Source organism: Carassius auratus, chromosome 35 (assembly GCF_003368295.1).
Source record: "Carassius auratus strain Wakin chromosome 35, ASM336829v1, whole genome shotgun sequence".
Classification (NCBI taxonomy): Eukaryota; Metazoa; Chordata; class Actinopteri; order Cypriniformes; family Cyprinidae; genus Carassius; species Carassius auratus.
Window position 1 is genome coordinate 11,669,885 of NC_039277.1, and position 21,145 is coordinate 11,691,029.

Consider the following 21,145-nt stretch of genomic DNA (forward strand, 5'->3'; position numbering starts at 1 on the left):
GAGCCTTAAAACCCCTGAAGCCATTAACTGCAGCTGAAATGCCAAGATACATTTCCTCTTGTGTACTGCTATATGGGATTAGTACGTTTCCTCTCTCTTTCCTCCAAAAGCACTCAGTCTGAATGTTGTTTCACTCTGTGTGTTCAACTGGAGCATCCACTGCTCTGATCACACTGTAGAGGGCTCATGTATTCTCTGTCGGCCGAAACAGAGCTGCCCTCTCCCTCCTCTCAGAACAAGGGTCTGATTGTGTCTGCTCAGCCCGGTGTAAAAGAACTATCTCTTCGTGTTACCTCAGCTCATCCACAGAGCAAACGGATCCGTCTCCTCTGTCGGCTGGGCAGCTCGGCAGCGCTGTTTGCAGACAAGATTATGTTGGAGTCCTCCAGTCTTCGAGCTCTCAGAGACTCCCACATTCAGCTTTTGTCATAACCACTTTAATTCTAAGTTCTAAGTTGTCTGTAACCTTATAATCAGTTCTAAAATCAGTTGTACTCTTTCAAATTGCTGATTAAAAAGTATGTTATATGCTTAATCCCTCTTTGTTTGATTGTATTACATCGCCTGCTAATCTCCGCCAAACTGAGAATTGCCCTAATTGAACTCCTGAGCTTGTTTCCTGCTGGAAGTCAAAGTTGGGCCATGCCATAAGACCTGTGGCGGTGCATAATCGTGACCATGCACAGCATGGTTTTAACTATACTCCTGAGAGAGAGACAGAGGGCTTAAAAGGATTTTATTTCAAGGTTTCCGTGATGGCAATCCCAAGCAAAAATCTCAGAACCACCAACAAATAACGCATTTGGTTTCAGTTATTCCTATGTCAGATATGTTGGTCAGATCCGGAAACACTTGAATATTGTATTCTGCAGGTAAATCTAGATTTTAATATCAGATCGCTCTTGTATTTAAAAGCCATGGATTGACCTGTGAGGTTTTAAGCAGTTTTAGTGTTTCGGCTTTTTCCCCCACACTTAAAGCTGAACCTACATTGGAACTGGTTGGAGATGAAATGGGCATATCTTGGACAGATTAATATGGCTATTAGAATTCTTGAAATAAGTCCTTTTTGGCTTTATAAATCAAGAATATTAGGAATGTGTGTCGCTCATCAATTTTCTTTTAAGAGTGCCTGCTGTTATGAATAATGCCCTGCTGTACGAGTGGAGGACAAGTAGGATTATCTTGTGATTTGGAGTGATTAGGTTACCGCTCTGGTAGCCTTTTCTCAGAATTACTTTGCTTTCAGATCGGAAAGCAAAGTAATAGCATCTATAGTTCTTATAACTGACCCTGATACTCTGGTTTCTTTTTGCTTTAATCCTAAGGCTATTGAACAAAAACAGATGTGTACGCACAGTTTATCTGTTGTTCTACTTGTTACCTCTTTCTGCCCTGTTAATCTCCATCACTTTAGTAGATCATTGTTCATCTAGACCCAAAACTTTTGCCAAGTCTATGCTCTTGCCACCCAGAAAGCTTACTCCATTCTCTCATTAATTCAAATTCTCTTAATCTTCAGAAACCGACAAACTCTGCAAGTCATATGAAAGGCTATTATGATAGGCCACTTTCACACAGCAGCAAAATGCAGTGTCTATTTAAGTGCTTAATATAATTACACTTTTGCATAAATTTCCAAGAGTGACAAGCTTCTATCCATCTTATTTCTGAAAGTGAAAAGCAAGCTGTTTCCTGTGAATGTGCAAGACTTCCAAATCATTTGCTGGAATAGCCACTATCTGCTATAAGCATTTTTGAACCCCTGTTGTGTGAACTGGACCCTACTGGAAAATAACTAGTTGTCACATCATAAAATTCATTAACCACTTGCTACATGCATGTGAAAGATCTGAGGACCTGTGTGTAGCTTTATACATGCGTGTTGTTTTATTTTCTTCATTTTGTTTTATTTTAGCATTTGTACCGTTTTTATTAGCCTATATTTTTGCATTTTATATTACTTATTTTCCTTGCAATGCTAGTGATGGTTTAATTCCAATATCCAATATTCCAATCCAATATTCCTGGCAATAGCCAGAGTCACACCTGTTGTTAAATAAATGTCAAGCCCAACACTGTGTCTGTGTCAGTATAATAGATACTCCTAGCCGTTTATTCTAAAATTGATGTGCTATTTTATAGACATGTGATGTTCTGTTATTATTATTGTGGTTTGAGGCCAACTGTAATCCTCTGGCTCTAGTGTTGCACAGTGGTTTTTGATCTAGCTTTTGCTAGGACTGCTGTAACAGCATGTATTCCAGTCCGCCTACTGATACATTTCTGATGACAGTGGTTAGATCTCTTCTGTATAAACCTCTATAACCCACCCACTTTTGTTGATTAGCAGCTTCTTTTGATCTTGCTTTGAGCAGAAAATGCTCTTACCACAAGGACGTCTCTTCTGACCGATAAAGTCGCTGTGATACTGATTTTATCTCATCTGTATCGCCTGTCCCAGCATTCTCCTTTGCAGATGGGTAAAAGCTTTGATCTCGTACTGAGGAAAAAGTAACGCTCACTCAAATGGACAACATGGACGCACACAAGGCGATGTCTGTAAGGCCTTTCATGCCCCTGCTGTTTGTACCCATAGTTTAATTCTCCTTCCATGTTTCATGCTGGCTTGTGAACAAGTGTTCTTTGTTCCTCCCCTTCACATCCTTGTCTTTCCCACCTATTTTATGATTTACAACCCCACATAGCTACAACACTGCAACGACAAGCAATGGAGTTTGACAATTATAGAATTTGCTTTCATGAAAGGTTGACTGCTTGTAGCAGGTTTAGTCATTTTCCAAATCAGTTTGTATATAACCATATATGAGGGACGTCTCTTGAAGCAGCAAATGTTACCAGACTTTAATAGAAAAAAAAAAAAACGGGTGCATGTTCCCCATACAGTAAGACAAGTATGTCCCATCTGGTACATGAAAGGGGCCATCGCTTTCAAAGAGGGGAGAGAGGGCCTGTCCTAAACAAATGGCCCCTTTCTGAAGAACAGGTCCAAACTCTCTAAACAGTCTGAATTGGACGCTGAACGTTTTCTCTCTAAGTTCTCCTGCTGAGTATGACTGTCCCAGTGTGTTTAAAGCAAAAAGCAGGCAACACACAAACCCAGATGCGAAAGCATGTCCAGCAATTTTTTGTGCTCTGAAAGCATGGAATTTAAAATGTATTAATTTTGACAAGTTTCTGAATAGGAAACTTAATTGTGGAGAGCTGTTTTTAAGTTCTCTTTCTTGATGTGTGTAAACTTTTTTTTTAAATGTTAGCCTTAACAGTAATTTGTTTATATTTAAGATTTAGCACAACCATGCTTGCCACAGAAAAAAAAAAGAAAACTCAGGATACTGGCATGCAGACATAAGCTGTTTGTTAGGTTTCCCTTCGTTTAGCCTATTAAGTCATGATTTGTTTTTATGAGATTGCCCAATTAAAACGGGTTTCAAAAGCCAAAAAAAAACAGCCAAAACAAAGTTTCTCCCACCTTAGCTTAAAGAAACTGGCTGGACACAGTGCTGCAGCCAAAATGATGCATTTCTCCTTAGTTTAAACAGCCAGTCAGTGACAGACTCTCCATCATGGCGTAGCAGACAGCACCAAACAGGCGCTGCTGCCTTTCTTGTGCATCAAACAAATGGATTCTGTATTTATCGAAGACACAGAGCTGCTGAACAATGTTTCAAATCAACATTGCTGCTGTGTTCTGTTTGTACTGTGTAGATGTTTTGCATCAAATGGGTAATGATTCCCACCATTCGTTGCTGAAAATCAATATATATTGCTTACTGGAATATAAAGTTAGGGTAAATTGTATTATTTAAATGTTAAGGTGGCCTACAAGTAGACTATCTACATGTAAATACTTTTGCATTAATATAGTTTTTTTTTTATGCTGTGTGTGTGTGTGTGTGTGTGTGTATACAGTATATATATATATATATATATATATATATATATATACACACACACACACACACATTTATGTACATGAAATTGGTATATATTATTAAATAATTATTGAAGTGTACACATATGCATATCATTATTTTGATTATAATTATAATTGCACACACACTCACATTCATAATCATAAATACATTTTATGCATGTACAATGATATTTACAAAAATATTTTTTCACAAGGTTGCACTCAGATTAATCCAAAATAAAAGATGAAAAAGATTAAAGGAAGTTTACACTTTCAGTAGGAATACATGTTTAGTATCAAATATAAATTCATGAGTAATGATGAGATTTTATTATAGAATACATTTACAAGACAATAAAATGTAATAACTGCTTTTTTTTTTTACTAAGAGGCATTAGGACAGATTTATTTCGCCTTTGATTGAGGTTTATTTCTTCTTATAACTTTGCAATCTTTGTGATGCATATCAGGAGTGTGACATGCACATGTAGCCGTGCAGTTCTAGCTCTGTGCCACTGACAGTCACTAAGACACAAGGCAGCTGTGAGCAGGGCAGAGACCCGAGACGTCAGGGGACGGGGGCACTGTGTCTCTGCACTCCTTCAACAAGCTCAGAATGAATGATCTGAATATGTGTCAGCATAAATGGTACTGTGTGTCTCATGATGTCTTGGATAGAAGACAAATAGTGTGGACCAGTTGGCAAAGCTGCCGCAAATGATTCATTATGCAAACATTAAACTTCACACATGGATAGCCATAACAAAATGTCTAAAATTGTTAAATTGTGTTAACGTTTCAAATGCAAAATATAAAAAAAAGAGACACTTTCTCATTCAAACACATGCATAATTTCAGTTGTATAAACCGAAGTAGCCTTCTTGCCCTCTATGCACCACCCTAAGGCTATGTAAGACTCTCAATGCTGGTAGAAGAAGGCTGAAAGATCAAAGAGGCTGTGGTGTTGATCCTGGTATAAAAAGGAATTGAGAGCCTGTGTGTTAAAACCTCTAACACAGACACACTAGAGAGGTCACTGCTCTTTTGCTCAGTCTTCAGTCCCGTTTGACCTGATATTAAGAGTTCATGCCCATTCACATCTCCCTGCTACTAGATGATTTTCACATCTCTCATAAAACGGGTGTAAGACTTAGTTTTCCATAAACATGCTCCATTTATGGCTTCACATTGCATGAAGATTAGCTGTCTGAAAGATGTGTGAATGTATATTTTTGTTTAGTTCATATAACAAATCATAAATAAGTTTGTTTCAACATTAAAACAAGACCCATTTATTGATGCTTCCATCCATCCACAATGTTCAGAATGCATTTAATCTAAAAAAAAATAAAAGTGTGGTTTTTATTCAAGTCCAAAGTCTATTATCTCCAGCACATCCCCCTAAGCTTGGCTAATTCCCTTTCCCGCATATTTAAATAATTTGCTGTGGGCAGATGTTTTTAGCAAAATAATACATATATTTGCTTTCCCATCGCTGTGGGTCGAGATTAGAGCTCCAAGGGCATTTCACGTTACATAGAGCTGAAATGGTGCAGCTTGGCAGCGAATGGAAATGTCATGCTCCTGCAATTGTCGGTGGTACCTCTTAAGAGTATCAGATTAGCTCCACGCTGCCCCTATTTTCTTTTCTTTGCTGCTTTGGTTTCAGCTGTGAGAGGAGGATTAGTTTATTAGATTATTTCTTAAATCAGTTAAACTAAAATGGTTGTGCCTACAGTTTCCAATATCATGCCCCTCTTGCGTACCTCTTTGGAATGAATGATTTAAGTCTGTGTGGCATTTTGTCTTCTTGACACCCCTCAGTATGTTTTATTATACAAAAGAAGGTGAAAGGAAAGGCATTCGGTGGGTCAATCAAGGTTATAATGGTTGATTTACTGCACATAAGTAAATACAGTTCAAGATAATAAGTAGCGCCTGGCGTTTACTCATACACACGCAAGGCCTTGAACAAACGGGATCTGTGCAGTTCAATTCAACTTAATAGCGAGAGACATCCATCGGGTTTCTTTTTCTTTTGATACTGAGGAGTGTCAGAGAATAACCTCATTCAAACTTTGGCATGTATTACGAAGAAATATGTAGATGGTAGGAAAAGTGCATTAGTTTAGAACAAGCAGACTTTTATTGCTCATCTGCTTTGACCTTACTATTAAAACACTGTATTTTACTTTACAAGCACTTTACTTGAATTGGACCAAAATTTCATGTACATTTTTTCATATGCAGTGTATGGACCTCTTTAATTTTGCACTTTAGCTTAGATGTTTTTTTTTTTTTTTTTTACTTTCTTGCTCTTTTGTTTCAAACTAATACACTCCTACCTTTACACACTTAACCACAAAATCAGTGGAATTGCCTGTTTTATATAAAACAGTAGATACTGTTAACAGTGGAAAAAGTCTTAATGATTGTATTTTAATTGCGTCGTTATATGAAAATTGGCTTGTGTGGTGTGTTTTACCGAGGGAAACTTGTGTGAGTGTTACGGAATTCACTGCAGGAGGCGTTTTTGGACCAGAGAGCCAGGTTAATAAGAGAAGCATATGGCCAGAGAACATCTTGACTTTTATTACACCATAGACACTATTAAAAGGACAGTTACCTTAGATGGTTAAAATATTAACTTGGCCATTCTGTGTGGTGCAATCTGTAATAAATGGACACATACTGGCCTATTTTTTATTCTGTAACAATATTTTCTCAACACATTTATATTTATTATTAGCAATTTGTAATGATAATGAATCCTTTAATGGACTCTTTTATACTTCTTTATAGACCAAAAACAACAATACAATTTAATAGCTCATTTTTATAAATTAGGAAATATCTTTGCTCAGATGTGGACTTCAATGGGCTACTGGGAGTATTTCTAGAGGTTTAAACCATTTATTGTGTGAAATGTAGAAGAAGCTTTGTCATATAGTGGCTAATATGAAACATCCATCAGGACACATTCATCACGCTGAAATCATTAATAGCATGCTTGGAAAATTGCCTTGTTTTTGGAGTGGCCAATATGGGCTGTGTACAGGACTTTAAATGGCATGAATGTGGAATCTCTGGCATACAGCCGCATAACCTACTTAATTTTATGGACCATGCAGAATTGCAATAGTTCCAACTTTATTGCGAATTCTGTGATTGTATTTCCTGAAATTGACGCTCCCACGATTTCTCACTAACTTCACCTCCCATGGATTACAGATGCTGGAAATTAGTAATAGGGTGTCTGTTCCATTTGATGCTTTTAAAATATAGCCTATGGCATGATGTTATGAGTAGTTTATTAAGTTGGGAATTTAATACTGATATTTCAACAAATATCCACTCCAAAAATCACTACTGTAGAAAATAATGGCGACAGAGTGGACTATTTAAAATCATGCCCTGAGATTAAGCGCTAATAAATCACACCTTTGTCCTTGGGTTCACATCTTAAAAAGATGACATTATGTGGAATAGTAAATCATTTTAATAAAGTAGCTATAGTTATGAACAACTGTTTTTATTCTAACCTAATCTAAAGGTATAGAAAGAATACATGTATATTTTCCACTGAAATAAGTTATGGAATAGCCTAAGTTGTCAATAAAAAAAAAATGCCTACAGTATTACAGTATGAGAGTTGGTTTTAGCTTTTCAAACTCGTTTACACAAATAGGCTATTTATGAGGAACACAAACCGCACCTTTTTCGAAGACTGACCCATAATTAAAATAGCCTTGGAAAGAAAAAATAAATGAATAACGTTGATATTCCGTGTCAAAAGTAGCGAGATCCCAGAGTGTCACAGATCATATTTTCAGCGTTTTCTTTGGCTTGGAAACCTTAACCACTTTGTTATGCTAATGGCCCCTGACATCAACGCGAGATCAAAGTGGCGCGCGGGCTCATATAGTGTCTCGAGCTCCGTCTGCACCTTCAGTCCAGCAGATTCCAGCGCGCGAGCAGCACAGCACCGCAAAATCAACACGCATCTCTTTATCAGTGGACTGTTGCACGATGCATTCTCAGTCGGACTTCGCAAAAACGGATTAACGCACATTAACACAGTTGGCTAGAGAATTTGGGCTGGATTTAAATAAAACACACTTTTGGATTACTTTGCACAAGCGGTATTTTTTTGGCATCAGTATCCGTTTGATAAAGGTGAGGATAAAAGTGCGTTCCCATTTATTGTGCGCAAAGTTTCTTGATTTAATAGCCTATGATACGCTTTATTGCGTCTCTTAACTTATTTACAAAGATATTTTAGCTTTTAAACATCATCATTGATGCAATAAATTGACAGGGCAATAATCTGCAATAGTGCCTAAATTGTAGACAATCTAGAGGGGTTATATCGAGTGAACTAATTACATTTTAAGTTTACCTCGTTTCTCCCCAAGGCGAAAAAATAAAAGATAAAGTGCAAACGTAGAGAAAGCAAGAGTGAAAGAGCTGTTTTATTGCTTTTACATAGGCTATATATAGCTACACACAATAAAAGCTAATCGCTAATATCTTGAACCGTTATTTATATCTCATATGAGATTTGTTCAATTACATAGGTTGTATACATAGGAGCTCTGAAGAAATATTAAACTCTTTGGATTCGTATAGCTACCCATGTGAATGATATATAGACTGATAGATAATGCATGGGATATTAACTACACTACATTTTGTATTTGTTTCTTTATATTTAGTACACTAAAAAATAAACAGAAAATTTGAAAATTGCTGCCCCAAATTTGTTCGTAAAATCAAAGTTACAACCTGCACTTTGCATTTTGTTATTGATAAAAAATAAAGCTGAAAGTAAATAGTTGAAATTATAGTTGTAAGTGCAACAGAAGAAAACATTTAAGTATAATAAGTTTGATACAATAGTTACGTTTGTAATTGCAATTGTACTTTTGATGTATAGTTTTCTGGGTAGGTCTATAGCCAGAAGGGGGGAAAAGCTCTCTGCAATCTGAATGATCACTGTCTGTATGTGAAAGCATCATGCCTGAGGCCAGACAGCCTGTCCACTGGGAGCTCATATCTGTTTATTGCCCTCCTATTACAGCAGATGGAATAATTAGAGGACATTTGATAACATTCCAAAAACTGCCACACCTATATTTAAGAAATTTTCATGCAGAGTATTAAAACTCTTAAAAATATTATTAAAAAAATAAATAATAATTTATCTTTTTAATTATTATTATTATTATTATTATTATTATTATTATTATTACATCTCCTTGTCACAAACCAATAAACAAAGTATTTTTTTTTATTTAAATTATATTCATCAATGAAAGTGATACAGTAATACAATATCATAACATAATAACAATACAGAACATAAATACAAAAGTATTATTCGGAGCAAAAGTAATGCTATCAAATATTTTATATAGATTTTTTAAAATCTTCAAAGTATGTCTGGGGCACATTAGTAATCATCAAAGTAGAACATGAACCTAGGGTTTGCTGCATGTGATCTATGTAATCTGAATCTGATTTTTGATTTTATTTTTTCAAGCAGGAGAAGTGACAGAAATAAGGAACAAGAGCCATGGCTTTTGGCTTTTAATTAGAACTGTGTCAAGAAGCAGTGGGTCAGACAACACCTGCATCAGTGTCTTCTGATTGAGCTGGATCTTATTGTACAGCATGAAGCGAACCTTCCCTTCACTCCCGCTCTGTCTCCTCACATTTCTGCTCCTGTCTCAGCAGTGCACAGGAATCAGATGGCTGTGAGTTGCTCTTTTTTCTTTATATATATACTGAAACTGTTTTAATGCATTCAAGATGTTTGTCAAGTTTGACTGATTTGTCAAATCATGTGCAACATGGAAAAAGGTTACGTTTGGAACTTAGGAAAAGATGTTTTTGTGGTAATGAAATAATGGATTTGGAAGTGTTAGGAATAAATCTAAAAATAATTTTATTTTAGTTCTATAAAATCAGAGGTTAATCCAGTTCAACACTAATTTCCTTGCAACTTGTGATTTCAGCAGAATGTTTTGTTTTCACATAATCATACTGTTGATGAATTGCGATAGAAAGCATGATGGTAGAGAAATTGGGTCGTGAAGAGGCCATTTTGCACGCACAAGATCTTGATATTGCATGGCAAGAAATGTGAAACAGATGCCGCCATAAACACCTGTGTTCCCTGGATAACAAAGACGAAGGGTGTATGTGTGTGCGGAGGTTAAGACAGGGGTCTTTCAGTCACATATCATGGAACATAAAGTGGCGGCCCCTAATCTGAGTATCAAAAATGAAAAATGGAGGATCTTGCACTTAATTCCATTCACATGTAAAACAATTTCAAGTCAAATCCATCAAAAAGCAACCAAGCTCATCTTGAAATTAGTTTTCTGCTTATCCAAATAAAAGGATCACATGCCGAGATACTAGCAATCTTATTTTATTCTCATGAAGTGCAAAAAAAAAAAGTTATTTAAATTTGTAAATTGTCAGTGAAGTAAATGACCTGTTACTGATTCATTAATTGAATTGATTAGACACACATGTGTTGAGATGTGATGAATTAAATAGAACAATGAATCGTTTCAACAGTATGTGAACACTGAGGAAGGTCCTGCGTGACTGAAACATTTGTTGATTTTAACATGCACTGAGCACTTTTTGTACTGTATAACAATAAAATAAGATTGCTAGTATCTCAGCATGTAATCATTTCATCTAGATACACAGAAAACTAATTTCAAGATTGGTTGCCTTTTGATGGTAGAGTGGGCATTAGTTGGTTCTCACGAAAAGTGATACATGTGTGCATTTTACTAAAAGAGAATAGTAAAACAATGCTTGAATTCACCAGGTTTCACTACAAAGTCTTACTCAATTTAATTATTTGTCACAGAAGCTTCAGGGAAATAATTGCTCAGATAAAATCCACGATTTGCATTTTCTACTATGACTTAAGCTTGCAAAAAGTCTTGTGGCATTGTCCGACAGCAGCTTTACCATGGAACATTCACTAAACTTTTAACAATAACCGAATCATCTAAACCCATTTTTTTTCTCCATTGGCAATTGCTTTTTGGTGCCTTTCTTGCTTCCAAGCGATGCAGAAATAATCTTCTTCCATTTTGGTCTAATCTTGATTGATTATCTCTGGGAATGAGTTGTTGTTGTTTGCATGCCTTTGCGAGCGAGACACTGAACAATTTTAGCCCGCAGCATAAATGCGTGCGAGAACACTTTCTCAAAACGTATCTCAACCATTGACTTTGTTCCTAATATTTAACAGTTGGCTTTATACATGCTTATTTGACTGTGCTTTATTCAGTCACTTTAAATTCAAGACTTGCCACAAATATTTTGATCACTTTTTCACAACACCAAACATTTTAATGATGTTTCAAGGGTCTGTTTAACTTGTCATATAAAATTTGATTAAATTTCTATAACTCAAAAGAAATTTCTAGCAATATACACAATTCACAGACATCCAGTGTTCATTAAAACATATGCATTTTCTCATCCAGGGTGCTATCGCAGACCACACAACACATCAACAAGACCCAGCACTGCAAGACGTTGCCAGGCCTCGTCTCCTCTCAGGCTCTGCTCTGTAGGAGTAACCTGGAACTCATGCAAACCATCATCCAAGCAGCACGGGAGGTTAAAAAGGTCTGCCAAAAGACCTTCGCAGACATGCGTTGGAACTGTTCCTCTATTGATGCTTCAAAATTCCTCCCGGACCTGGAACGAGGTGAGATACAGAGGAAAATCATGTCCAAAGAGGATTTATTTCCAATTGAAGTCTATTTTGTGTGAAGCGTTTCTGAAATCTATCCACAGATGTTCTGTTTAGACAGAACAAGCCCTAAATTAGCGAAAGGGCCGCTGTCTGTCCATTGCCAGCCGCTTCAAGGCAACCACACACCTCTCTTTATACCCAAGCGTGGTTTCCATTCAGGCCTTAATAGGTCTGAGGAACCCATCTAACTGTTTAAGGAAAACTTAATGAGGGCAATGGTTTAAAAAGCACCCTACAGTGATCTTTAAACACTCTTGCTCCGGGTAACACAGACTATTCCAGTTAAAAGCTGCAATTCGGCCTAAGTGCCTCGCTTCATGATAAAAGAAATCATACCCCTGCCCACCCAGAAACCTCCGACCCGCAGAATTCTTGCTCCTCTCTTCTTTCTCATGCTCCTTTTGATGAGAGGCTTCATAGAGGAGCAGCATTTACTGTGAGGACAAACAAAAGGATCCATTCTATTCAATGAGAGATGCTTTTGAGCGAGTTAGTCAGTAATGGACAGAGAATTGCCTTTTTTCCTAGTTTCACAGTCATTTAAAGCCTACGGTTTTACCCTGTGTATGACCCCTGCAGCACAGATGTGATTTTCAGCTGTCAACCATCTAAAAATATATGAAATCAACGAAATAAAACAAAAGGGATAGTCAACCTGGTTTTCTGTGGATTAATGACGCAGCATCACATCTTGAATTTCCTCACAGTGGTGACACTTGCATGCTACGCTTTGACAGTTGGTTTAATCGTCCTCCTTATTTATTTATTACAAGCATTTAGCATGATCCAAATGCCGGAGATGGTCAGACTAAATCTGGTTGTATGACGACTTTTCCTGCATACTGTTTGCATTTGTCAAAAAGCACTGGCGGCCTTTGATGTACCTTGTACGGGGTCAAGTTGCACCTGTTTCTACACCTATTATCATGACTTATGTGCACTGTTAGAACAGTTCCATAATCTCTGCCATTATCCTTTCATACTGAATACTGACAGGTTTCTCATTTTGCTCTGTGTTGCTTTTTTTCTAAGGGAAAAAAAGTCCGATTTCATGTCTTCTTTTTTTTTAGTGTAAAAAACAAATTTTAATCTCTTTTTATTTTTTTGCCGTCTTTCAGGAACGAGGGAATCTGCATTTGTATATGCACTCTCCGCAGCCACTATAAGTCACACTATAGCACGGGCATGCACCTCCGGAGACCTGAGGTTGTGCTCGTGTGGTCCGATTGCAGGTGAAATACCAGAGCCTGGGTACAGGTGGGGCGGCTGTGCTGATAACCTGCATTATGGTCTCCTCATGGGCTCCAAGTTTTCTGATGCCCCAATGAAGATGAAGAAGAAGTCTGGCTCGAATGCCAACAAGCTGATGCATCTTCACAATAGTGAAGTGGGCAGACAGGTAAGCGTTGCCACACAGAAACCATGTGGCATCAATGATTCACTAGAAAAGCCAGTCACATGACTTAATCTGCCAGGCATGGAGTCTGATAGGAATAATAAACCTTAAAATGAAAATGGGTTATTGCAAGTCTGATTGGATATTTTTTTTTCTTTATTTGATGCATGAGGTTTAATGAGCAAAAGCTGTCCAAATTCACCAATATGTTGCATGTAATTTTATTATTATTTTTCATTACTTTCATCTGAATCCATCCCACTTTTCCGCCTAATGCAGGCCTTGCGAGACGCTCTGGTCATGAAGTGCAAATGCCACGGTGTTTCTGGTTCTTGCTCCATTCGGACTTGCTGGAGAGGCTTACAGGATCTGAAGGACATCGCCATGGACCTAAAGACCAAGTACTTGTCAGCCACTAAGGTGGTTCATCGGCCTATGGGTACACGCAAGCAACTCGTCCCCAAAGACATCGACATCCGGCCAGTCCGAGAGAATGAGCTGGTTTATCTGCAGAGTTCACCGGATTATTGCACAAAGAATGACAAGTTGGGCTCTTTCGGCACTCAGGACAGGTGAGACTAACTAATTAACAAATTACATCACTGCTCAACAGTTTCTTTTTTGCTAGCCCACTTAGGTCAGGTTTATAAATTCTGTGACAATATATTCACAGCCTCTAATGCAAAAATATTTATTTTTATTTCATTAAATGATTTAATTTTTTCTTAAATATTCCAATGATGTCCATTCATATCAATCATTTGTAGTAGAAAGTGGAAAAGACACAGTACTTGGCGGTAATGACTGATCATGAAACCACATCTTAACTTGTAAACATTGTAAACCAACTTAAGTCCAGAAAAGCTGATATAACCAGAATCAAATTTAACTAACTCTAAAAGCCTTGTTTTTAACTTTATGATTTATTGCTGATCAGAGAAGGAAACTATTCCACATTTTAAGAACTATTATAACTTGACAGGTAGTCTCTAAACACAATGCGCATGTCTTGAAATGTTTTTTATTATGGGTTATTCATTGTCACTTCATAAGATATCTCTTGAAAATCCCTGATAAAGCCGGACTGTGAGTGTGTGTGTGTGTGTGTGTACACGTGTGTCTCTGACATGTCCAGAGTGACTGTGTCCTCTTTACTGTTATCACAGTCTGTCTGTGAGTAATGCTGCTATTCCCAGAGCTAAGGGCTCTCAGCTGATAGCAGCTCTGCACACACAGATTAGCACGACAATGAATTCTTCCTGCTTATTTCCTATTGCTTTATCAGCAGAGACTCAGGTGTAGATTTAGGTAAGAATGGAATAACCTCAGCTTCCTCGCTTTTGTTATGTTTGCGTTTTAATGTGCTCCGTGTCTCTTTTTTTGACTAAGCTTTATGGAATGAATGGGGAAATCAGTCTTAGCTAGCTCCAAAAATGGTGGCAGCAGCAATAAAAGACATTAATGTCTGTAAAATAATAATAATAATTGTATTTCTAATATTTTTTTCTTTGTTTATTATTTTAATAAAAATAACAATAATAAAAAATGTAAATGATATGTTTATTTTTTTTCCTGTAGTATTTTGTGTGCGTGTGTCTGTGTGTGTGTGTGTGTGTGTGTGTGTGTGTGTGTGTGTGTGTGTGTGTGTGTGTGTGTGTTCGTGTGTAATTGGAGCTATAGAAGAAACATTTAATAATATACTGGTGGTTACACATTTTATTGTTGATTTGTTGCCAAGATGGTCACCGAGTAAAATTTGGGACTTCAGTACGAGTTACACATTTCTTTGAAAGCTGCTCATTCAGTCAAATTGTAGAGTCAGTACTGTTAGTTTTAAAACTCTTAAACTCAATATTTACAGCTGAACACTGTAAGCGTTTAGGCTTTTATAGGAATTATAGGTCAGTGCACTGATAACCTAGATACATGCTGTATGTCAGGTGCACTCATCACACAGTATACATCCTCAGCTTTAGTGCTGATAAGAGTACTCACACGTGCTCTCTGTTCATAAATTTAGTGCTTGGCACTTGGTCACAAGACTGGTGTGTTTTGTAATCAATAGAGAACGTCAACAGGGAACTGTGTGTGTCGCACATGTTGGTTCCATGGTGGTCTCTGTTTTGTAGGGGGTTTAGCACTCCTATCACCCCATACCTGCCTCTAAAACGTGAATACAACACCTGCTGTCCTCGCATTCAATTGTGCTGTGTTTTGATGTCAATTTTACAGAAGGTCAGTTATTATAATTATACCACACAACGGGGGTGAATCTCACGAACTCTGTGAAATCCAGGTCATGTTTTAAACTAAAATCACCAGAAAGAATGAAGAAAATATGTGGTGTTGTGACAACTAAGCACACTTCCCATTAGAAAAAAAAAGCCCATTCTTATTTCTGTAATGCCAGTATTAAGAATCTAATGAGAATTGTTAAATTATTATATGTCAGTTCTGAGTAAAATGTTCATACAAATTATGGCAATGCAAATTTTATGAAAATGCATTATTTTATATTATTTAACGAACATATATTTTCTAAAAAAAATAAATTTTAATTATTAAAAAACATTTTCATTTTCATCATTAAATTTTATTATAAATGTAAACATTTCTTTCTATTTTTCTTTTTTATTTCAGTGTTGTAGTGAAATGTACTTGGGATTTATTTTATTATTTTATTTTTTTGAGATTCACCTATGAAGTCAGGAAGCTGCTATCATTGCACATCCTCTCTTTGTGATTTGAAGGGTCTTAAGATAATGAGCCATGAGTGTTACCCTAACTAGACCTGCGGAGATGGCTTCTCTAATCGGATTTGGTGATGAGAGATGGGTAGAGTCCAAATGACAAGCTTAGAGAAGCCCGGAACATATCTTATCTGAGGTTACATTTCTCTCCCTGTTCCTCATGCTGCTTTGTGGGCCACAAGACTGCTATTAATGAAATTAGTGCATTGGAAGCAATCTCTGAGTGACTGAGTGCTATTTAAAAGATATGTTATAAAATGTTTTTCCACTTTGAGGTATGGTTCTGCTCACAGCTGTTATATTGTTAAACTGATGATCACTTTAGAGATGTTAGGACTTTGGAAGCAAAATATACTAAATTTAGACTTCTTTTTCTTTCTCATTACATTTTTTGAAAGGTCTCTTCATGAATTAGAAACTGTTTGACTATATAACTCCACACTGGTCCAGGTCAGCATTGAACATATGCTACTCATTGAGTCATAATGCATGTTTACTTGCCTTTCTATTCTTTCAGCACTGACCTGAGAGAAACTTTTACTTTAGTTTTAAATAACAGCATTCTTCACCTCTCTCTGGTTCTGTAGTAGCCATCCGCTCTTGTCTGTCTCTCAGCACCCTGAGCATTAATACCACACAATTATAAAACAATGCACTTATGTGGAGAGGGCTACACACAGGCCGACCCCTAGTGTATAGAGCGTGATTTATGACAGGGCTATTCATTGCTCAAGATGCCCCAGGCTTCAGTACATGTCTGCAGGATCCACTTAAATGCAAGAGAACACGTTCCCTGGGTACGAATGAACTGGCTCTTAAAACGAGATATAAGAATGTTCAGTGCTGCTGGTTTAATATGTGGTTGAGCTTAAATTTTTTACCTTGGTTTGAAAAGAAGCTTATGTTTAGCAATTTCGCTCATGGTCACAGAGAAATGTTTTGTCATCTATTTGTGTGAATGTATTTTTTTTAGTCATGTTTTTGAAGTTCCATGTACAAAACAGTTTGGATTATGTATAAGTTAGCTGTCTAACAACTAACTAACTAGTCAGTACATTTATTTATTTATTTATTTATCTAAGTACGTAAATACAATTCACTCAGTGTTCACTTAATGTTGAAAATTCCACGGATTTTTCTCAAATAAATATAATTCCTCAGTATTGAAAAGTGTAGAACTTAATTTTGGCTTAAAAAACTAAATATAAATATATATTTGATAAAAACAATCAAATATATTATATACAAACTATAAGACAAATATAACATTTATATAAAAAAAAAACAAAGAAATCATAGAAAACTATAAAAAATATTTTTGCTGATTTTTCTATCAAAAATATTCCTCAATATGATATGCTGATAAAAAAATTATCTCATATAAAATAATAGAAAAGCTATTTCTAAAAAAATATGTTTTACCCAAAATTGTATGTGCTTTGTTGGACTAAAAGCATTGTGTTTTTAAGATATATATGTGTGTGTGTGTGTGTGTGTGTGTGTAAAAGTCCAATAACAAAAGCATTCCTTATGGATGATTGTTGTCAACCCACTGACAACAATAAGGTTTTTTTTTTTTTTTTTTTTATTTATAAAGTTTCTGAGTTTTTTGGTTGTACAGCATGTACTATAAAGTTCTTTTTGTCTGTTTCTTCTGCAGGCAGTGCAATAAAACCTCCAGCGGAAGTGACAGCTGTGATCTGATGTGCTGTGGCAGGGGACACAACCCGTACTCAGAGAGAGTGGTGGAGCGATGCCACTGCAAATACCACTGGTGCTGCTATGTCACGTGCAAGAAGTGTGAGAGGACTGTGGAGAAATACGTGTGCAAATGAGGTGGCTCTCCATCTCTACAGTCATCTCCAACAATTGTCCCGATCCCCGCCACACGTACCTATTCTCAGCTAAACTAATCTAAAGGAGATCTGGAATGCGCTCTACTCATTGTAACAGAACTGGACAGAATTCTCATTCGAATTCCCAGACTTTGTGGTTGAACGAGCTGAAAAATTCAAGACTTGATTCTATTCTAGATATATTCAGCCTGGGTGTGGAGCATAACCTTTGTCTACCTGAGTTAATTTTCCAACAAATAACCAAAGCATGTTACCAACAAGCCTTTCTTTTGTCTTATGCTTTTCCAGCTTATGTGTTTTTGAGAAGACATGGTTTGTTTTGGGCTTTATGAACTTTTATAAAGAAACTCAGAAGCTGGACTTTATCTTTTATGTTTTTTTTGTTAAAAACACCCAGCTCGCCGTCCTCAAGAGGATTTTTACTCCTCATTTTTTGAAACATTAGAACATATGCTCCTTTATCCAGATCTTAAAAGTCTATTTTCTTACACAATACCTGGGTCCGTTTTTATTTTAATTGTTTTTAAAAGGTACATCTTCCCAGTTTTTGGCAAGGCCTTGATTTTCAGGACTCTTTTTAGAACCTTCAGAATTGCTTGACATTCCAGAGGATTCCACATTCCAAGTTCTAAGGGATTAAGACCTCTAAACTCAGATGGTACTTTTTTTTCACCACATTTGTTTTTGTTTAATAGACTGACGAGATAAAGAAATTGCTGAACACGGAAAGGGAACTTCAAATGTGGCTTTTGAATGAGGAACTTTGCAATGGCTTCCATCTGTTGGTTGGTTACTTCAGTTCTAGAGGGAGAATACCTGTAATTTGTTCCAAATATATCAACGAGGACTTTGGACTATATGTGTTGTGCCTTGTTATATTTTTACTCAACATAAAAAAAAATGCTGACATTCAAATGCCAAACCTCTCTGAGCATGTGAACAGAATATGTGGGTCACCCATAACGGTCTTCGTGAACCACTTATCTGTGGATGTACATAGTCATTTTTGTATGCTGAATTAAAAAAGAAAATATTTATGAACTAATTAAAAATCTTTACCTTTTAAACCTGATACTCCTTTTTTCTTTTATGGACTTTCATGAGACATTGAGCAAGACTGATTGCAAAAACATAGTTGTCACTAATTTAAGTTCCTTGTCTTGAGCAAATAACAATTTAGCACAATTACGCATGACACTTCTATAAATCATCTCACACTTGTTATTGTTCCGATTAACAGCACACAGGAACCAGTCTCTCAAACTCAAAAACCATGGGAAAGTGTTTGTTTGGACACCATAGCCTAATAAATAGCAACGTGCTAGTGCTAGCAAAACCTTGTGTTTGGCACAATGAGCTCAACACTTTCCAGTGTTTAATTGTCCATTATTCAGGGGCATGTAAATACAACTTGTTTTATTCAGTTTTTACAACAGAGAAGATAATGTAAATGGAGCGAAACGTTACATAAAAAGAATTCAGGCTCAATTCTTTATAACGTTCAAATTTCTCCCGTAATTGCTTCTCATGGTATGACCAGGGCGGAAAGGGATTTTCCAGAGGTTTCGAGTTAAGACGAGCCTCTTGGCTTTAGCTATGTTTTAACACTGAGGTCATGAGCACCACCAGGGAAGCACTTGTTCTCCATGTTGACCGAGATTGTAAGAGGACAATCTTGGCCAGAAAAGCAGACAATGCAACACTAGACAGGGAGGCCGGTTAAACATTGGAGATGTACAGTTTTTTGTTTGCGGTAGTCATGAAATCAGTGTGGGGGTGATTAGCATGTATTCTGAAAAGATTTTAATGATGAAACTGCACCGTTCATGCATAGAACAGTTTTGCCTTGTTAGCCAGCCAAACTGTTGTCATGGACTCATGAGGGTTTTTCATGCTGAGACTGCTCTCGAGCCAAGAACAACGCTGCTGTCTTCATACATGCCGAGGAAAATCCTGTAACAGAAAATAATTTGTAAAGAGGGACTGCTGAGGAGCAAAAGACGTGCTTGTACATCACATTTCAAGTCGACTGTAAACCAAATACAATTGCAAATAGTAAGTGAGCTCATTACATCCTGTTCTCTGTATCAGTGTTGAACCACACTTTCAATGCAGATTAGGGCTATGAACTTAAAGGGATAGTTCACCCAAATAGCAAAATTATTTCATTATTAACTTACCCTCATGTTGTTTCAAACCCGTAAGACCTCCGTTTATCTTCGGAACACAGTTTAAGATATTTTAGATTTAGTCCGAGAGCTCTCAGTCCCTCCATTGAAGCTGTGTGTACGGTCTACTGTCCATGTCCAGAAAGGTAAGAAAAACATCTTCAAAGTAGTCCATGTGACATTTTTAGAAGCATCGAAAATACATTTTGGTCCAAAAATAGCAAAAACTACGACTTTATTCAGCATTGTCTTCCGTGTCTGTTGTGAGAGAGTTCAAAACAAAGCATTTTGTTACATCCGATTCACGAACAAATCTTTCAATGTAACCGGATCTTTTTGAACCAAAAAGATCTGGTTAAATCGAATGATTCGTTCCCAACTCACATAACAAAAGTCTTATGACAGAACATAGTTATCAACATACTGTATCTCAATTATTTATATTGCACATTGCATACACTACATAACTGCCCAAATGTATTACATTTGGCGTTTAAGGCCAAACATTATAAGATTTGAGAATCTCCTTGCCGAAATTCAATAATTCTGCATCATAGTATTACTTGGGGATTACGGTAAAATAAAATTTGACTCAAGTCTACATTTATTTAATTTGTTTTCTTCAATGTTTTCAATGCTATTCATATACTGCAGCACTGTATTTTGCATTTTTTTCGTCGTAACAATTATATGATCTCTGCCTTTTTAAGTGGGCAGTTCTTGTCCAGAATAAGTTGCAAACTGTCCCAGACTTTAAATCAACTAAAACTTCACATGCTCAATCAAAGGACAGCATATTGGGTTAGCATGGACAAAGTCATTCGTGGTGTTGAATGGCACTGCATGTCCGTGTATATGTGTATCTAAGTTTGGGCCTGTTTGAGGGGGTAGGTAGGTAGGTAGGGCACAGAGGAAATAACCTTCTTGTGCTGATGGGAGGGTTACCTCGGCACCCACAACTAGTTCTGTCGACAGATTCAATGACACCTCTGTCAGTTGTGTGCCCTATCCTGGCAGCTAATGGTGGGGGTTTGGGGTGTTAGTCACCCCTGTCTTCTCTCTGTCAAAGAGGCCTGAGCTATCACCTATAATAGGGACTCTCAATTGATGAGTGAGAAGACACATGACAGTGTACCCCGGTAAAAGAGGACAACAAACACTGCACTGTGAATGTGGAGGTCCCACAGTCTTTCTCTCACACTTACTCTCTTTGCTAGTGTAGCCATACCTGTCACACATACCT

At 36.9% G+C, this 21,145-nt stretch overlaps 1 protein-coding gene across 2 annotated transcripts; it reads left to right on the plus strand.

Annotated features, from left to right (window-relative positions):
* The first annotated feature begins 7,865 nt into the window (after positions 1–7,865).
* LOC113054401 (protein Wnt-11-like) lies at positions 7,866–18,801 on the plus strand. 2 transcript variants are annotated; one of them, XM_026219932.1, is made up of 6 exons: positions 7,866–8,113; positions 9,480–9,693; positions 11,458–11,684; positions 12,851–13,131; positions 13,408–13,700; positions 17,539–18,801. In XM_026219932.1, the coding sequence occupies exons 2-6, from the start codon at positions 9,611–9,613 to the stop codon at positions 17,711–17,713; spliced, it is 1,059 nt and encodes a 352-aa protein (XP_026075717.1). In that variant the 5' UTR covers positions 7,866–8,113; positions 9,480–9,610; the 3' UTR covers positions 17,714–18,801. The 2 variants fall into 2 exon arrangements, with proteins under 2 accessions (XP_026075717.1, XP_026075716.1); XM_026219931.1 differs by having other exon boundaries at positions 9,483–9,693.
* Positions 18,802–21,145: the final 2,344 nt, after the last annotated feature.

Excerpts from the sequence above, each read along its gene's own strand:
- LOC113054401 (XM_026219932.1), top strand. The coding sequence starts at position 9,611 with ATGAAGCGAACCTTCCCTTCACTCCCGCTCTGTCTCCTCACATTTCTG. Across the intron at positions 9,694-11,457 it reads TGCACAGGAATCAGATGGCT|GGTGCTATCGCAGACCACAC; the intron begins GTGAGTTGCTCT and ends TTTCTCATCCAG. Across the intron at positions 13,132-13,407 it reads ATAGTGAAGTGGGCAGACAG|GCCTTGCGAGACGCTCTGGT; the intron begins GTAAGCGTTGCC and ends CGCCTAATGCAG.